This window comes from Gymnodraco acuticeps, unplaced genomic scaffold (assembly GCF_902827175.1).
Source record: "Gymnodraco acuticeps unplaced genomic scaffold, fGymAcu1.1, whole genome shotgun sequence".
NCBI lineage: Eukaryota > Metazoa > Chordata > Actinopteri > Perciformes > Bathydraconidae > Gymnodraco > Gymnodraco acuticeps.
Genome location: NW_022991632.1, coordinates 2,702,691 through 2,718,556, shown reverse-complemented (window position 1 = coordinate 2,718,556; position 15,866 = coordinate 2,702,691). Strand labels below are relative to the sequence as shown.

The 15,866-nt window shown below is 42.0% G+C and overlaps 1 protein-coding gene and 1 long non-coding RNA gene across 3 annotated transcripts; both read left to right on the top strand.

Annotated features, from left to right (window-relative positions):
- The first annotated feature begins 4,076 nt into the window (after nucleotides 1-4,076).
- On the top strand, nucleotides 4,077-6,259 carry LOC117534142. Of its 2 annotated transcripts, none has more exons than XM_034198258.1 (4): nucleotides 4,077-4,303; nucleotides 4,685-4,785; nucleotides 4,935-5,061; nucleotides 5,176-6,259. In XM_034198258.1, the coding sequence occupies exons 1-4, from the start codon at nucleotides 4,142-4,144 to the stop codon at nucleotides 5,896-5,898; spliced, it is 1,113 nt and encodes a 370-aa protein (XP_034054149.1). In that variant the 5' UTR covers nucleotides 4,077-4,141; the 3' UTR covers nucleotides 5,899-6,259. The 2 variants fall into 2 exon arrangements, with proteins under 2 accessions (XP_034054149.1, XP_034054150.1); XM_034198259.1 differs by having other exon boundaries at nucleotides 4,935-5,078; nucleotides 5,176-5,244.
- A 118-nt stretch (nucleotides 6,260-6,377) lies between these two features.
- LOC117534143 lies at nucleotides 6,378-7,290 on the top strand. Its single transcript, XR_004567154.1, has 2 exons — nucleotides 6,378-6,622; nucleotides 6,734-7,290. It is a non-coding gene; the product is annotated as an uncharacterized LOC117534143 (long non-coding RNA).
- Nucleotides 7,291-15,866: the final 8,576 nt, after the last annotated feature.

Below are 15,866 nucleotides of genomic sequence, written 5' to 3'. Positions count from 1 at the left end.
GTTCGAGAAGATAGGGTGAAACATGAGATTTTGTTTATCAATGCTTGGCTGAAAACTGAGTTGTGTTTGTCATGCACAGAAGTACTTGAAAGTGCTCCACAACTATAGCCTAAGAGAAAAACGTTGGTAGCCTGTGATCACTTTCAAGGCAGTTTGATTTAATTTTCAATTCAGAGTTATCTAAATGAACTTTGTGTGAGACAGCAAATACTTTCACATTATCCTATATTAAGGTGGCCCTGAGAGCTCAACATCAGGAAAACACAGGCGTTCAAGCAAAGATGCACCAGCTTGTTTTAGCCATGGTTTGGTGCCTTTGCAATTATTGACATCTGCTATCAATCATTGTGATTGCGTGATAAAAAATTAAATAATAAGCAAACAGCTATTGGTATGTTAACAGAAGACATTTGCAATATACCTAAATCATCCCAATGTTAAATAATTAAAACTATTGGGTCATATTCTAATAGCACTTGATAGGTAAACATAATCCACAGACAGCAACACAAGCAGTTTGTGTTTCAGCTGTGTGCATCACTCTTGAGTGTCCCCTGAAACACATGTGTTATCTTGTGTTGTGTCTATTGGCATATGTTTATGCTGTGAATTGATTTGTCAACATTACAGTTGTTTCCAGTTTCGAATTAATGGACTCATAGAGCAGTTATAGCAATTATTTAACACAACATTGCGCAACAAAATTGAGTTATAGCTTATTCCATTAAGCATTCTGTGTCGTAACACAGTGTCAAGCTTGTCACATATGTATACAATGCATACAGAGTTAAGGCTGTTATGACAGTGTTGCGACATGCTTTACGGCATGCGAGGGATTGCTTTACTTGAGAGTAAGCCCGCGAGTTGTGTTGTTTCTGTCTACTGTAATGTCTTGACTTACTGTACAATAAACCTGAGTCGTGAAAGATACTCGACCCTCGATCATTCTACATGGTGTCAGAAGTGACCGGTGAGTCACAGGAATGAAACAAGACAAAGTAAAGGAATATAGACGGCGGAATGGCCAAGTTTAATCCCCCAGCGAACTTTTCGTTTGATAAGCCGACTGAATGGCCAGAATGGAGGCAACTATGGAGTCAGATTTGGGTCAATATTCTAGCGCGTAAAACAAGCTACTCACGAGCGGAAAATGTGTTTAAATTTACACGCGCATAAAATGACCCTCGCGCACAGATTAAACCCCCGCGAGCGGCTATGCGCTCGCGAGAGAGACAGCCCTCTTGCTCGCTCGCGGGAGTGTCAGCCTCGCGGATATCGAAAGCCTAAAGTGCCACTATTCGCCCGTTTAAAACACGCGGTTTTTGTCGCGTACAAAACGCGCGTTTTTTAATATGATAATGAGCCCCTCCTTCTGATTTCCATAGCCACTAAGTTTAAAGTGTCTTTAACCAATCAGTGAAGAGTAAAGCCAGACCAAAGCAATCTGTAGATGAAAAGTTCCTGAAATTTTTAGGCTTTGTATATTATTATATTATTATTCCAGATTCAGGGGACCAAGTATTAATTTTCCTTTGAATATAATCAATAAATCAAACAATATAAAATATATATATAAAAAATACAATTGCCTTACCCTTTTCCTTAACCCTCTGGAGTATAAGGATATTTTCTCTCTCCTTAAATCACATTTTAAATGTACTTCTTATAACATGGCACCCCATATGTTACTTATGAAAATATTCAGGACACTCTCTTGTCTTGCTAGAGATACAAGTCACTCACCTTAGAGCACTGTCTTATGAGATACTTAGCTGAAAATGAGAAATCCGATTTTTGGAAAACCTCAAAACTCTTGTGAAAACACATTTACTCATCTCATCTATTTTTTGGGGCGTTTTAGATTTGGTTTACAAAAGTAGTGAAATAATATGAATTACACTATAGGCCTATATAGATTAAATGAAATGTTATTCATGTGTAAAATAGTTCCATCCCTCTGCTTTCACCACAGAAAAGTTACATCAGGACTGATTCATGACTTCATATTCCATACCAAGGTTCATGTGATGTGTACAAATACAAATTGAGCATTAGAACTTTTTTTTTCAACCAACAATTTATGTTAACATAAGAAACTGTAAAATCTCAATATTTACAATATCAGAACTTTTTCAACCAACTATTCATTATAAATGTAAAGACAGGGGGAGCAGTGTCATGGTCTTTGTCTGTCTTCCAGGACAGGGGGTCTGGCTGCTGTGTAGGTGATCGTGCATGGGCTGCTGGTGGCTGTGTCGGAGGGAGGTAGGTGTGATTGTCCCAGGTTGATGCTGGTGGCCGTGTGGGAGGTACGTCTGCTAGGCGAGACTTTGCTGGCTGGGTTGATCGTGATGGCTGTGGTGGAGGCCTTTGTCCCGAGGTGTATCTTAATCTTGTGGCAGATGGAGATGGAGGCCACTGTAGTGATGATGGTCCTCTGGTCCTTGGCGGTGAAGGCCCTTGAGCCACAGTAGATCTTGACCTGGGGGCAGGGACAGATGGAGGTTCTTGCTGCTAGGCCCAGGCAGCTGTGAAATCTGAAAAAAAAAATATAGGACAATAATTACTACTAAGTTTGTTAAAATAAAGTTCAAGTGGAATGTTTCTCAAGCACAAATAACAATGCACAACTCAAAATAAAATTCTCTCTCTCTCTGGAGGAGGAGGAGGAGGAGCGTGTGAGAGATAGAAAGAGAGACGTTGTTAGTATTTGGTGCTAGCTCGGAGCTAACGGAGATTAGAAGCCGTTTCAACAATAAGGAGAGGGAGAGCTCTCTCCTGTGGGACTGAGAGAGATAACGTCAGCTCAGGGAGGTTTGGTCATCATTTCCATCTATGTAATATTAGTTGTATATAAAATGAGTTAATAAATCATTTCACTGTGTGCAATAGGTCAGTACAAAATAAAAAACACAATTTGAAAGGGGAGTGATTAGTAAAATATGCATAAATAAAAAGAAAGAATGCAGACTAGGTAAGATAAAGATAGGAGAGAGGAGTTGATCAAATATGTGTTATTGCTTGTGAGCAAGCAGGATTTTTGATGATTGAAATATATACTAGTACCCAGTGTTGCCAACTTGGCGATTTTCTCGTTAAATTTGGCGGATTTCCAAACCCTCCGGCGACTTATTTGTGTCAAAAGCGACTAACGACTAATCTAGCGATTTATAATGGTGTTATTAGCGACTTTTCTGGTGTTTGGAGACTCACATTGTTCTGCAGTTAACGAGCCGCGGGTGCTGCCGTGAGCCCCGCCTCCCTCCCATAGTACTCACAGGCGCTCAGACTGACAGTTGCCTGGCCGCAGCAGAGCTGCTGCAGTCAGAGCAGAGGAGACAACCACACTCCCCCGCGTCGAGACTGCAAATGAATTGCGCATGCGCCAACTGCCAAGCCGTCCTGGTTTTGAGCGGGATTTAAATGTTGAATGTAAATGTTTCTTCACTCACTTTCACACTTTAATAAATAACTGCCTTTGCTTTGCCTCACACAGCCTCAGTCACTCAATCACCTCGTCCACTGTGTGTGTGCCTCTCTGTGACAAGCTAAACATCATGGCACAGTCTAAATTGTATTCTCAAAAATACAGAAAGGAGTGGAAATCAAACCCTGAGTATAAAGGATGGTTGAAGCCATTTATTGGAGATGACACATGGGCATACTGCCTTTATTGTAAGGGGGATTTCTATGCCAAACTGTCATGTTAAAACCCCAAAACATACTCAAAAGGCAAAGACATTTCTGATCTACTGTCGTCTGGATTTAACTCCGGTGGTTTCAAGTTTTGATCCTTGAAGGGTTGGGAACGTTTTTTGCCTACAGCCGCCATTACATGATATGAAAATTAGGCGATGACGTCATTTAGCGACTTCTGGCGACTTTTCGGATAGCCAATAGCTTGGTTTCAGTCACGTGACTTCTATGACGCGCGAAATTCAAGTGGAGGTCAGGAAGTGAAAACGCAATCATTCATCAACGCAGGAATCATGGAGGACACCGACTATGACAAACAATTAAATGAACCTGCACGCCGCAGATATCGTGAAAAAAATCACAGCACACATCGGATACGATCCGTATGAGCTGAAAAAAAAACGACTTTTCTTGTAATTTATCCGATTTGCCCGCTGTCCAGGCGATGGATATCACCAGCTACCTCGTCCTTCATACCTCCTACTACACGGCTAGCCAGATGAAAGCGTATAAAAGCCTGGAAGCTTTCAACTACTTCGTGTGTGGATGGGTGAATGACCTCGGCACCAAAGAGGCATTAAACAAATGTCGCCTTGTTTTTGCCCGGGTGAGTGTTAACTACCTATACCTTCTTACCTCTAAGTAGCATTATTAGGAGACATCTAGCTAGCTAACTTTAGCTACATGGACTCATGTAAGGCAGTGTTACGGCTGTCGCCTTGCCTTCAGCATTAACTGGCCTGTAAGTGTGTTGTGTGTGTATATATGTGTATGTTTGTTATGTGTTTAGCTTAGGATATATTGTGTTTTGTGTGTATAGACAGCTCAGAGCCTTTGAACAGCCTGCACGTTGTTTATATCACTCTATGTTGAGGTTAATATTAAAAACAACCTCTTTACCAAGACCATCTGGTTATGTGTTGCTTGTGATGTTGTTAAATGTATGTTACCAACTCGCAAGTTGTGAACTGGAGCTTCAATTGTGTAGGTCAACCATTCCCAGAGGTCTGGAGAAACACCATTAAAAACGTGGATTGTAGCTAAAGAAGATGGAGAGGTTCTTACAGCACACTGTAACTGCATGGCTGGGTAAGTCATAAAATAAATATCCCAACCCAAAGCATATTTGACACAACACTTAAGCTCAGACAAAATAATGCCTGCTATAATATTCATGTTATACCATTACTAGCTTTTACGATCAATCTAGTTATTCTAGTATGTCTCTGTCTATACAGTTTGTCAGAATCCTGCTCACATGTTGGAGCAGTTCTGTTTGCAATCGAAGCAGGTGTGAAGATGAGAGAGACTGCATCCTGCACCACTGAGAAGTGCAAGTGGCTAATGCCATCACATGTCAAAAAGGTATTCAGACCCCAGTGGTCAGTCAGCTGTTCATGCCCTCCTTGCCTGTCTCATTGTTACACTGCACCTACATGTATGTTCACATACATGTTGGTCTGTCTCTCACATGTGCAGATTCCTGCTGCTCCAGTTGCGATGATAGACTTTTCATCCGCAAAATCCAAAAAGCAAAAACTGGATGATACCATTGCTGGAAGGACAGGTGAGAAGCACACATTTCAGCGTCCCACAGTCCAGGGTTCAAAATTGGAGCGAGGATCAGAGAGGTATATGCAGTTTTTCAAGACTTTGAGCAGAAATTCCCCAAGAAGTGCTGCACTGATGTCCAGGGAACCATATTACAGAGAATTTGTCCCTAAATCTGTGAGCAAGCTACCTAAACCACTACCTCAGTATAGGACACCAGAGATGCTACAGCTATCCCCAACAGAGTTGCAGAATGCATGCCAGCACTTCAGACAGGAAGAGCTGACACAGCCACAGGTCCAGGCAGTAGAGGAGGAGACCAGAAACCAGAGCTTATCAGCAATATGGTTTAGCCAAAGAGCAGGAAGGATCACAGCCTCAAGACTGAAGCAGGTTCTACAGACTAGTCTTGCACAGCCATCAAAGTCCTTGATCAAGTCCATATGCTACCCAGAGGCATACAAGTTCTCTACAGCTGCAACAAGGTATTTATTAGGGATTAGGGAGCCAATCAGAAAAGCAAACTGTATACAGTTTTTCTCAGACGCGGAGGGATACCGACTTGTTGTGAAAAGTAACTTACAATTCTACCCGTGGTATACGCTGATTAGATCACGTATATCAGTAAGTTACAGTACAAGTAACTTATAACTAAATTCATTATCATTACAAAACATGATTCACAAAATATTCAATGCATAAAAATACAGAATAAGTGTGTGTGTGTGTGACTGACAGGTATGGATGCAAATACGAGGCAACTGCCCGAAAGCAGTATGAAGGAGTACAAAGTCTGCACCACCAGGATTTCAGCTGTAAAGACAGCGGGCTTTGGCTGAACCCTCAATGGCCATACATCGGAGCGTCGCCAGACGGAGGTGTCACGTGCACCTGCCATGGAACTGGTATCTGTGAGATAAAGGTAAGTTATTTGTTCAGTATTGTGCTACAGTAAAGCGGGTAAGTATAGGATTATGACGTGATCCTGAGTCTGGGGATCCTCTCCCAATACATTTTGAGCTGCAGACACTTATTTACAGTAGAATATATTACTTTTCTTTTCATTGAACTTTTAGTGCCCACACAGCAAACAAGAGGAGGCCTGTGTGCTGGAGAACAGGGCTTCTGTCTCGTCAACGATGGAGGCACTGTGAAGCTGGACAGGAGACATGCCTACTACCATCAAATACAGGCTCAGCTCCACCTCGTTGATGTTGACTACTGCGACTTTGTTGTCTGGACTAAAAATGACCTCTTTGTAGAGAGAATTGTGCGTGATGTGGACCTGTGGGACAACATCATTCCCAGAGTTGAGCGTTTCTTCAGACTATGTGTTCTCCCTGAAGTGTTGGGACAGCAACTTACAAGGGGAAAGGTAAAAGTCATAAAGAGTTGGTGTGCTCATTTTTTTCCACAAGAACATGTTAGTGCATAACTATCAGGTGACTAAAAGCCTCCTCTCCCTGTCTGCTGTTCCATTTTTCAGTTTCAGTTGCAAGATGATCAGGAGGGAGAGAAGGCGTGATTACCAGCACCTGTGGTCTGTCCTGGTCCCGGAATTTGTGGTTCTCTCCTTGTTGCATTATTATTACGTGCCGTAGTGGGTGCTGGTGTTTGGGTGTGTGTGGGTGTCTTTTTCTCTCTCCCTCTGATCTCCCCAGGTGCTCCCAATCTCCAATCAGCGCCTCCATATAGGACATGAGGAAGGTTGCAGTCGTTCTCCCCTTATCTTAAGCTTTGTTTGACAAGTTGGCTGGTGAGCCCTTTTTCGTTGTGTTAATTAAAAGACCACTTTATGGCGTCAGAGATCAGTTTCCTCTCCTTTTTCTCTCGGCCGGTTATGTTGTGTGTCGCTACTTCCCTTTGTACCCCTATATTTACAAGGGAACGTAACATTTGCACAGTGGCAGCTCTTTAACCTGCATTACAGCACCTTCATATTCACTGACCACACTCACTAGAGGAAGTAGGGCTGTGTGATATATTGCTATTGTAAAAAAGATGTTTACTGAAAAGATTAAATGATACTAAGACTGAATAATACATGGTTTCTTATTTACATTTACAATAACCCTCAATGGCCATACATGGGAGCGTCACCAGACCAATTGTCATCTCTAGAATATTGTTGAATGAATTAAGCCTGAATGTAGATGAAAGTTGTATATTGAGTAGGGCTACACAATTTTCAACACAAAAAGATGTTTACTGAAAAGATTAAATGATACTGAATAATACATGGTTTCTTATTTACAAGACTACAGCTCCATGACTTTACTCCAATGGAACGACAGACACTGACAGATTAGACAAGGCACAGCAAATAACCCCAATCTTGTCAATTAATGCTAGTGCCTCACCTGGTTTTGTTAGCATGTGCTCTATGGCAGTGCTTCTCAAAGTGTGGTCCGCGGACCAGTGGTGGTCCGTGAGCGCCCCCTAGTGGTCCGTGAGTATATTGGTACAATTTCACATTTGAAATAAATAAATTTATTTAAGTTTTTCGCACTCTCGCGGGAATATCTCCGCAATGGAACGAGCTTAAGTTTCACTTTCGATTGCATGATATAGCCCAGATAAGCACCTTCATCACACATGTTGCCACTTGTTTGTACAATTTTCAGGCGATTTGTAAAAAACGATGGATATTTGTGGAGTTAGGTGGTCCGCGAGTGTTTTTTTATTGGTTAAGTGGTCCTTGGTATGAACAAGTTTGAGAAACACTGCTCTATGGGCACAGCCCTGCTTTGCAGAATCTGATATTTTCTTCTGACTAATCCTATGACTCTTTCAACATGAATACGCACATTAGCTATTTTTCTTGTCTCTTCCACCTCGTATGCTGACAGCTGACTTTTCCCCCTGGTGAATGCAGGCATCTTTAGTGAAGCACAGTAAAATCCCACACTATCGGCAATATCGAACCCACGGTCTGCTAGGACAATATCTCCAGGTAACAGGTTTTTTAGGAGCCCACTCTGTATTGTGATCTGTTTATCACTAACTCTTCCTCCCCAGGCACAAGATATGTAGGTAACATAGCCTTGGGGAGCAACACCAATCAGAAATGTAACAGTATGGTGATGCTTGTAGTTGGACCATGTTTGTGCTCTAGCTAGTAAATTAGAGGGCCTCTCAATAAAAACTTCAAAACAGTCAACAATCACAGCAACTCTACATCCAAATGCCTGTCTGAATCCCATTGGCATTGTAGCTTGAAGTACATGTCGCTCTGGCCACTCAATTATAAATTCTGTACTCTCGTGAAGTATGTCAATTAACTTATGCCAAATTCTAGAAGCAGTGGAGAGAGAGATGTTGAACCTGAAAGCCAAATCTTTCAGAGGGAGATTTAGTCTCAGCCTCAGCAAAACTAAAATGAACTGTTCAAATTTGGAGAGCACAGACATAGGGCCACAGGTGATGTAGGGCTCGCACAGTTGAAAAACCTGAAGTAAAACTAAGAAGTTGGGGAGCCCGGTGTAAAACTTTGTTTTCTCTTCGTTGTTCTCAAAGGACTCCTGGTTGAACTTTGTGTCCAGTGCCTTTGTCCGAAGATCTCCCAGCTCTGTTGTGTTCTGTCTCAGAACATCCTCCATCCTCTCTATGTCCTCCATCGTTAAATCAGTCTGGCATCCTGCATCTGCATACAATATAGCAGTAGCAAGCATAATTAGTTATTTAAAATAGTCAAATATGAATGTGAATTTTTGTGAAGTTATCTTTTTGACAACCTTTTTACAGACATGCAAGTTCTCTGTTCCAATTATTGCAGATTCTCAAATTAGTGCTCTATTTTCTAAACCTAATTCAAAGTTTGCATTGATTTTCTGACAATCACATTTGTAATATTTAATAATAATGCTGGTGGTTAATTTACCTTGTTGGTCATTTAATATCCCACTGGTGTCCTCTGGTTGTGGGCTGTCAGACGGGGGCTGCGTCGGTTCTGGGCTCTCGGTTGTCTGCAGGAGATCCAACAAAGCCTCTGCACATTCTGATTGTCTTTGTTGGTCTTCCTTGAGCTCCATCCTCTGCTCTCGTCGAAGAGATGCCTCTGATCTGGGCTTACTTGTTGTGTGGTAACCGAGGCTAACAGTGGGAGCCCAGTCTACCGACTCAACGTCACCCAAAGCGCTAGGGCACCCTAAAAAGTCCCAACAAAGTCCATATTAGACTACAGGTAACTTAAACATGATCAGTATTACTAAGTAAATACGCATTTAACCACAACCCAATAATACCTAAACAAAGCCACAAAAACCAAGTTAGCTAATACCTCTGATGAAGTGGTCGCTGCAGACCCGTGCATTAGACGACTCTGCTCCTCCCGACCGCAGATGTAGGTTTGAAAGCCATTTTTTCCGGCGTTCTTCGGTTAGCTTCTTAAATTGCTCAGCTTTATGGACGACAACCTTCGGCACTCGGTAAAACCTCTTGTTTTTCTCTCGGCCGGATCGATTGGAACAACCGTAAACTACACAACACACCGGCATTTTCACAATGGTAACAGCAGCTAGATCCTCTGTAGAAAATTACTTCCTGACCTCCAATGGAATTTTGCGCCAAAGGAACGCAACGGTGTGACGTCACGTGAAACCAAGCTATAGCTACTTTCCTTACTATGGAGTTGGCAACACTGCTAGTACCCCCCCTAGAGGATGTGAGGTCATCACAAATAAAACAGGTTCACATGGATAGGATACTAGATAAGTGTGCACACTCATTATATACACTACACATTTTTCTTGGATTTGTTAACACTATAGTCCCTAATATATTTGTAGAAAGGCAGGAAATTGAATTAAATTGAGAAAATGTTTCATTGCCCCCTGTTTTGTGTCCCCCCCACTTCTCAAACCAAAGTTACACCCTTACAATGCAAGTACACTATTACTGTAATATTTACATTTACCTATCTTCAAATGGATCCTTGTTGCTGTATTCTTCTTCTTCAGGAGAGTAGAAGCCTCCAGGTTCTGATGCTCCATCTCCACTGCTGCTAGTGTTACAAGTCCGCTGTGCAGAGCTGGTAATCAGATAATAAGCCTGTTGATCAGGAGAAAAGAATGAAGCAGAGGGAAAGTTGCTGCCGTTTGTGTGGTCGTTCTAGCCAGAATGTATTAAACAAATTAATAAATTCACTTACAAATTATATCTGTTTTCTCTATTTATCTAATCATTCTTTGTGTAACCGGTCTGGATTGACGCCACATGTATCTCTGCGTTGTGTCGAATGAAAACGACTTCCTTCTTGTCAACCAGGTTTATTATCTGTGCAAACAGAATATAATGACAGCAGGAAATGGCTTCACCAGCTTTCTACCTCAATACTTCGCCTCAGTGAGGCCTGAAGCTAACTGAGAATGTAAACATACATTTAGCAAATCAAAATAACCGTATGACATATGTGTCTCTAATAAAAAATGGACATAAATCCACATGCCATATTATGACTTTGATGAAGGATTAAAGCCTTTTTCATTTACAGTATATAATACAGTGATAACATAACACACACAACCCGGTCGACTGTACTCACTTTAACATTGCTATGTTGTACAGGCACACTATTAGCATAGTATTAGCGCTTTATCATTTAAATAATATGAACAATTATGACCTCAGACCAGCATTTCACATATTTATACAAACAGAATAAACTTGAAATGTAAGCCAAACTAGTGCAAGGGAGTCATACACATGGTAACATGGTAGAGCCCTACATTATTCAGGGAGCAACAGCCTGCGCTAAAGAAGCTAGCGGACGCCATTAACCACACGCTAGTGGCGTAGCTCACAGAATGACATTAAACTACACATAAAACAGTTTCAAACACACTTCTTTGATCGAAATATGACATAATCTGTGTCCACACTACTAACCTATTGAACAGGAGAAATGAATGAAGCAGATGGGAACGTTGCAGCCATGTGTCTGGTCCATGGACGTATAATCGTTCTTCTTCTTCTTCTCTCGGTTTTTTGGCGGATTGCAAACAACTTTAAGGTGCATACTGCCCCCTACTGTACAAGAGCGTGTATCAACATATCATCCTGTCAGCACTTGTGGAATTATACCACTGTGTTTACGTTGTTTTCAATTCCTCCAATCAATCCTTTTTCACTCAAATACTTAAGAATGGCCTTCCTGGTAGCTCTTACCCCCTCACCTTCTGTTCCCAGTATCCCCATCAGGCTCCACTCTCCCTGTCTCTTAGTTTTTCCCTCTCTGTTTTGTACATGTTGCAGTGTAATATGATATGTTCCACATTTTCTTTAACTCCACAGTTCCTATGACATAGAGTAACATTCAATGCTGTGTGATCCAGTCTGAGTCTAGCTATCATGATTTCCTAGATTAAGTTCTATGAGTAATTATTCTCTGACAGTTGTTGTTGACTGTATACTTTTAAAAATGGATAATGAATCTGTGCATATCACCACCCTATCTGGTCGGACCTCTTCAACCCACTGTAATCCTATTATTACAGCCAGCATTTCTGTTGCACACTGATAATTGATCTGACGCTCTTTTTGAAATTGATATTTTAAAGTCTGGGATATATATACCAACTCCAACACACTCTTCCTTGTTCTTAGAACCATCGGGCGGTGGTGGCGAAGTCCATAGGGACTTGGCTTGGCAACTGGAAGGTTACCAGTTCAAGTCCCGGAAAGACCAAGTGCTACCGAGTTGTCCCTGAGCAAAGCACCGTTCCCTACACTGCTCCCCGGGCGCCGTACATAATGGCAGCCCACTGCTCCTAACACTAGGATGGGTCAAATGCAGAGAAACCGTTTCGTTACACGGTACCTGTACTGTGTAATGACAATAAGTTGAATCTATCTATCTGTGTATATTTTCAGGTAATTGTGATAATGATTGATTAATTGTTGATTGCACCTATACACAACCGTAATGCTTTATATTGTAATCTATCCATTTTTAGTAATGACGTTTTTGCTGCTGCTGCATATATATTATACACCCGTAATCCAGAGTTGTCCTCATAATTGCCCTATAGATGTCAATTAGTGCCTGCTCTTAATAGGTTCAAAACTTTTTGGGATTTTGTTTCCAAATGTTTAATATGGGTTTTCCATGTACATTTACTATCTAACCATAGCCCCAGATATTTAAATGCATTGACCTCATTCATCGGCTTTCCATATGATGTAAGCTTCTCAGTCTCCATCTTGCGTTTATTTGTAAATGTCATGAAACAAGATGTGCTTGCTGACAGTTTGAAACCCCAGTTGTATGACCACTTCTGGAACATTTCTTCCCCTTATCCATATGTCCCCGTCATCTGCATACAACGCAGATTTGATGCATCCGTCCAACTTAGTCAATATGTCATTTATCATAATGTTAAATAATATCAGGCTGATTGAACTCCCTTGGGGAATACCATTTTCTATATTGAAGTCTTTCGAAACCTCTGCCCCTACTTGAACTCTGAATTTCCTGTCTGAGCCATGATCCTGTTACTGTCACTGTTACTGTCACCTGTCACTTAATTTGATGAGTAACCCATCCCTCCACATAGAGTCATAAGCCTTATCAATGTCAAAATATACTATTGCCATAACCTCTTTCATTTTCAGTGTCTTCACACTGTATTCCCACCTCATTGATCACTCTAACCAAAGCATTGTGGATCTTCCTTTGCGAAAACCAGTCTGGAAATTACTCAGCAACCCTCTTTGTTCTAAGACATGTCTATATGTCATCTTCTCCATCCATTTACACATTTGTGGCTGGCCGCCCTACACACACACACACACACACACACGTGTGGCTGGACGCTGGCTAGTGCCGCCCTACACACACACGCACACTCTCTTGTGGCTGGATGCTGGCTAGTGCCGCCCTAAGCACACACACACAAACTGTTGTGGCTGGACGCTGGCTAGTGCCGCCACACACACACACACACACACACACACACACACACACACACACACACACACACACACACACACACACACACACACACACACACACACACACACACACACACACACACGTGTGGCTGGACGCTGGCTAGTGCCGCCCTACACACACACACTCTCTTGTGGCTGGATGCTGGCTAGTGCCGCCCTAAGCACACACACACACACACACAAACTGTTGTGGCTGGACTCTGGCTAGTGCTGCCACACACACACACACACACACACACACACACACACACACACACACACACACACACACACACACACACACACACACACAATATATTTATTGTGCCTTTTTATTTGCTCGTATTATGATGGGATTTGGTGTAATTTAGTAAATGGTTGTGTGTGAAAAAAAATGTATATCCCTAAAAAGTGTGTTGGTGTATGATCACATTTGTATTTGAAAATGTCTGAAGTTCATAAAAACATTCTCAGTGTTCAAGTCAATCACTGAAAAGGGTGACGATATCATAAGGTTCAAGGTTCTTTATTGTCAAACTAACATAGCAACAGAGTAATTATGTCGTTGAAAATCTTAGGTCCAGCATCCAACAGTGAATATAAATATAAAATCTAAGTGTTAATGATTGTCAGTAGAGATGGGATGGAAGAAGGTGCTATATATATATAATTCCAAAGCTGGTAAAGACCTTTCAAATGTAGCAATAACGGCCCGTCCACACTACAGCGTCTGCAGCGTCGAGAGCTTCAATCTGCCCATTCACTTTGAATGGGGTGACGTCACGTTGCCGCTTTTTTCCGCCGAACTGAATTGTGGGTAGCAGAGCGGTCCGTCTCCGGCGTCTCAGGCGACAGAAGTTGAACAATGTTCAACTTCTGACGCCGGAGACGCCGGAGCCAGCGCCAGCCAATCAAATCCCGTTTCGGAAAATCTGACAGATCAAGCCGTAGCCAATCAAACCGCGTCTAAGCTGGGAGAGATATCCCGCCGTTCATTTATATATTTCAAAAAAAGATGGAGGAGAAACTAATTATCGCCGTAGCGAATCACCCGGTTTTGTATGACCAGACCCTCTTCACCTACCCGGATACAAACCGGAGGAACCAGGCATGGAGGGAGGTGGCAGAGACAGTGGGTGAAACTGGTAGGTTTTCGCCTGTTTGGGGAGTTTATATATATATATATTGCTCCCATAAAATCCCCGGGGGTTTTTGCTTTGTATGTCGGGGGCGGGAGATTCATGTGATTGGTTGTTGGTCGTGTTGCTTGAATAGAGAGGCGAAGTCCCTCCCCTTCCGAAAGCCTCCATGGGACCCCCGGAAGCGGAAAATTATACATTGAAGTCAATGGAGAGAGAAAGGTTATCTTTTGATCCCGTTTGAATTGTGCCACGAATGACACATATGATGTTTGTCAATTTAAAAGAACATTTTGCAAGTCAAAAAAATAAAAATGTGTCGTAAAACTGTGAAGTTACACATTTTTTCGTGTGAAACCGCTCAGTGAACTACAGGTCTCTCGTCTCGCACAATACGCGTCACCAACATAAAGATGGCCGTCACGTTAGCACATTTCACCACATTCTTTCAGAATGAGAATAAAAGTATTTTACGAGGTGAAAATCACTACAAGTCTGGGCACGTTGAGAGCTGTACCTATATGAAAGGGGAGTTAGTCGGTTCTGTAAGAGCCAGCATGCGGGACCGGCTTTACAAGGTTTCGGTGAGTAATATGAGTGCAATGTGTAACGTTAATGTCAGCTAGCTGACATTAGCTAACAAGGTACACTAACGTGTTTTGTTTTTAGCAACTAGTTTTCTCCTTAAGAACTTTGTGGTCTCTGTGTATGCTGTGGATAACATTAGTGTTCACAAGAACAAGGTACACTCCCGTGTTTTGTTTTAGTTGCTCTTCAGATTGAAGCGGCCAGTTTTATATCGACTATACTGTATGTGTGATCTCCTTTTTCTCGTTGTGTCATTTGAGTTTATTTGCTGTGTGTCGATTCAAGGATTTTGGTTATCTAGTCACAGCTGTGTGTGACTCCCTCTGGTACACCGGTATGTGTTTTCCTAATGTAGAGAGCATTGATTAATTAATAAACTACACACTGAGTCTAGATCCTGACCAAATCCTTTTTTATTGTTGATCAAATGTTTTTCAAAAACGTATTCATACACATTTAGAAAAATACAATGTACAATCACAACCAATACAACACAAATTACAAAAAATACAGAAAAACAAACAATAACAACAGACAAGAGGACAAAACTATGGAAAAATAAATCCTCCCACCCCCAGATCCGGACCATCCTTGTATTATTGCTCATTCAATCTATTATAGCATGCTAACAAATGGTACTTACTTTATTTTTACAGATCTGCATGGGAGACGATGGCGCGATGCAGAGCGCTGTCTGTGATTGTGCACAGGAGATGTACAAATGCAGCCACGCTGCAGCATTGGCAATATTTGCCATGTGGCAGATCAGCTCCACAGATGTTGAGTGCCAGTGGAGGAAGCCTGGCACTTCCAAAGTAGTCCAGCCGGTGTCTCAACTTTACCATCAGCGAGAGGAGACATACAACCCACTGGCCAGAGACATCGCCAACTGTCAACTGGGGGGTTGTAAACGAGGCCGAAGGGGTGAAGGCTTTTGTGGAGGCCTATCAAGTGACAGTGTTC

Excerpts from the sequence above, each read along its gene's own strand:
- LOC117534142 (XM_034198258.1), top strand. The coding sequence starts at position 4,142 with ATGGATATCACCAGCTACCTCGTCCTTCATACCTCCTACTACACGGCT. Across the intron at positions 4,304-4,684 it reads GTCGCCTTGTTTTTGCCCGG|GTCAACCATTCCCAGAGGTC; the intron begins GTGAGTGTTAAC and ends TCAATTGTGTAG. Across the intron at positions 4,786-4,934 it reads CACTGTAACTGCATGGCTGG|TTTGTCAGAATCCTGCTCAC; the intron begins GTAAGTCATAAA and ends CTGTCTATACAG.